Raw genomic sequence first — 2,333 nt, forward strand, 5'->3', positions numbered from 1 at the left:
CACAAAATCAAAGCTGGAGCTCCCTCCACAATCAAATACTAATTATAACAATTTCTTTTTTCACTCTGTTCTCTGCTGCCCTAAAGTTTCGAACAAGCTTAATGTCCGTATGGACACGCAATTTAATCATTCACTAGTGTTTAACCTTTCGCCTTTCGTTCCTGGGCTGAAGAAACGTGGCGTACCTGTTTCGAAATAATTGCTACTTGCTTTCGGCTCACACACCACGGACAAATTATGACCTTTTACGTAAACTTCCTTGGGTTTTGTTTTGGTCGGTGGTTTTTGTTAGGTTTCAAGTCTCCTTAAAGGTTGCTGAAAATAAAGGGTCACATAACAAAGCATTGTAACCTTGTTTAGAAGATCCATTCTTACAGAAGTTCTTTCAGTCGATCATCGTAGGTTACTGGTGAACTTGAATTGTGAGAATGTCTTTTTAGATTTTTTCTTGTGTGTGTTGGTCTAGCTGTTTAGCATCAAATATTGGGAGAAATATTTGTTCTGTTTTGAACAAAGCCCAAGTGGAGAATTGCAGAGTGTTATTACCTGAAGTTCAGGATAGAATGATAGATAAAACTCTGAACAAACTGCAATTAACGAATCATTTCCATATTGCTACTTCATTTGGAATTTCGCTGTCAGAAGTGAAAAGTTCAGCCACGTGGCGCACGTGACCAAGTTAGTCGCTAGGAAAATAGTAATTTACTATTAACCCATAAGAACCGAACTTTTTTTTTTGTATCTTGCTGAAATTTAACCGCTTCTAACTCCGGAATGGTACTGAGTAGATATGTCAAATAAGATCGAAAATAGTAGGAAATTTTGTTTTCTAACTAATAGACAAATCCCCGATGCACTCTGACGAGGACCGACTGTGATATTAGCGAAAAAGGGAGAAGGGTTTGGTCACGTTTGGTGTGACTTTAATATGTAGCCCTCAGCTCTCATGGGTTAAGTGTGTAATTTACTAGTAAGTGTGTATAGCGAGACATGCATGTTCTGAGAAAATAGTTAATGGGAATTATTAGTTCAGGGGCTTGCCACTCAGAAGTTATGAATTTCGGTGAATTAGTCATAAGGGCTGGCTTGCTTTTATGGCAGTGCAGCTAATTTTTTACGAGACGGAATGGCTGCATGGTAGTGGCTCATATGTGAGCAGTTGAAACTGTAAAATGAAGAAATAATTATTCAATTTGGGTGGTTAAAAACAGTCAATTGCCCTCACAACTTTACTTACTTATTATTTGTTATATCTCATGGATATTGAAATAGGTTTCTTATTTTCTGACATTTCGGGTTGTTTCATCAGAAAGACTATTTGCCAGTCATCTCACCTTTTCAACTTTCACTAACAGCAACATTTTCAATATTCACAAACTCCTGAATTTTTCAACAAAACAATAAAATTGATGTTTATTTTTTGGGTCTCATAACAAAACTCTTCTTTTTATTGTTTTCAGGATACTCAAATTCCCTCACTACAATGGCCAAATCTTCGTTCGACACGCATGCACATCTAAGACAGCCAGGTAAGCAGATGCCTCTCTTCAGCTCTTCTTAATTTAGGTACCTAGTTTTCAGGATACTCAAATTCCCTCACTACAATGGCCAAATCTTCGTTCGACACGCATGCACATCTAAGACAGCCAGGTAAGCAGATGTCTCTCTTCTTAATTTAGGTACCTACTCTTGGAACTCACTTTCATTCGTTCAACAAAGGTGAAAAAGAATAATGGCCATCACCACAATCTGAGTTGAAACTTTGATAAAGTTAAACAACGAGGAATCTAGGATGATTGAACAATCAGAAATCGGTTTCACTTACACCAAGACTGTCGGAAAAGTGTCAAACATAAAAATCCTCCTGCACTGATGACAATTCCAATCTCCAAAGTTATGTAACCTGTCACTCTCGGGGTATGATGTGAAGTTTCCAGCACGGTTGGAATGGTTTACAAAATGATCACTGAAATGTGGAGGGGGCTAATTTCTGTCACGGTTAAAGAAGCTATTATGGCAAGATTTTATCTCAAGTTGAAATTGTGAGATCATACAAAAGTGAGAGTCCACCCCCATGGGGTTGATTGACACTTGTGCCACCTCCTGTGATGGAAGACTGCGTCTGAATAATGAATCGAACGAAGTGATGTCCAAGTTTTTCAAAGAGGTTTGATAGAGGGAACTGTAAAAACGGAGGTCTTATCGTCAAGAAATTGAAGACAGAAGGTGGGCAGGATAGGTGAAAGCCAGTCGTTCCGAGAACGAATTTTATCTGTTTTGGATAAAGTTCGCCCTGAGCGGGAGTTGAATCCGCGACCTAGCGCTTAAAAGGA

At 38.6% G+C, this 2,333-nt stretch overlaps 1 protein-coding gene across 1 annotated transcript in view; it reads left to right on the forward strand.

The window, feature by feature from the left end:
- LOC103520751 (DNA-binding protein D-ETS-3-like) overlaps positions 1–2,333 on the forward strand; it is a 73,977-nt gene that overhangs the window by 53,038 nt on the left and 18,606 nt on the right. The window contains exons 7-8 of the mRNA XM_026831736.1: positions 1,461–1,529; positions 1,582–1,650. Of these exons, the coding sequence (XP_026687537.1) occupies positions 1,461–1,529; positions 1,582–1,650 (138 nt within the window). The remainder of the gene's footprint in view (positions 1–1,460; positions 1,530–1,581; positions 1,651–2,333) is intronic.

Source organism: Diaphorina citri, unplaced genomic scaffold (assembly GCF_000475195.1).
Source record: "Diaphorina citri unplaced genomic scaffold, Diaci psyllid genome assembly version 1.1 scaffold71, whole genome shotgun sequence".
NCBI classification, from domain to species: domain Eukaryota; kingdom Metazoa; phylum Arthropoda; class Insecta; order Hemiptera; family Psyllidae; genus Diaphorina; species Diaphorina citri.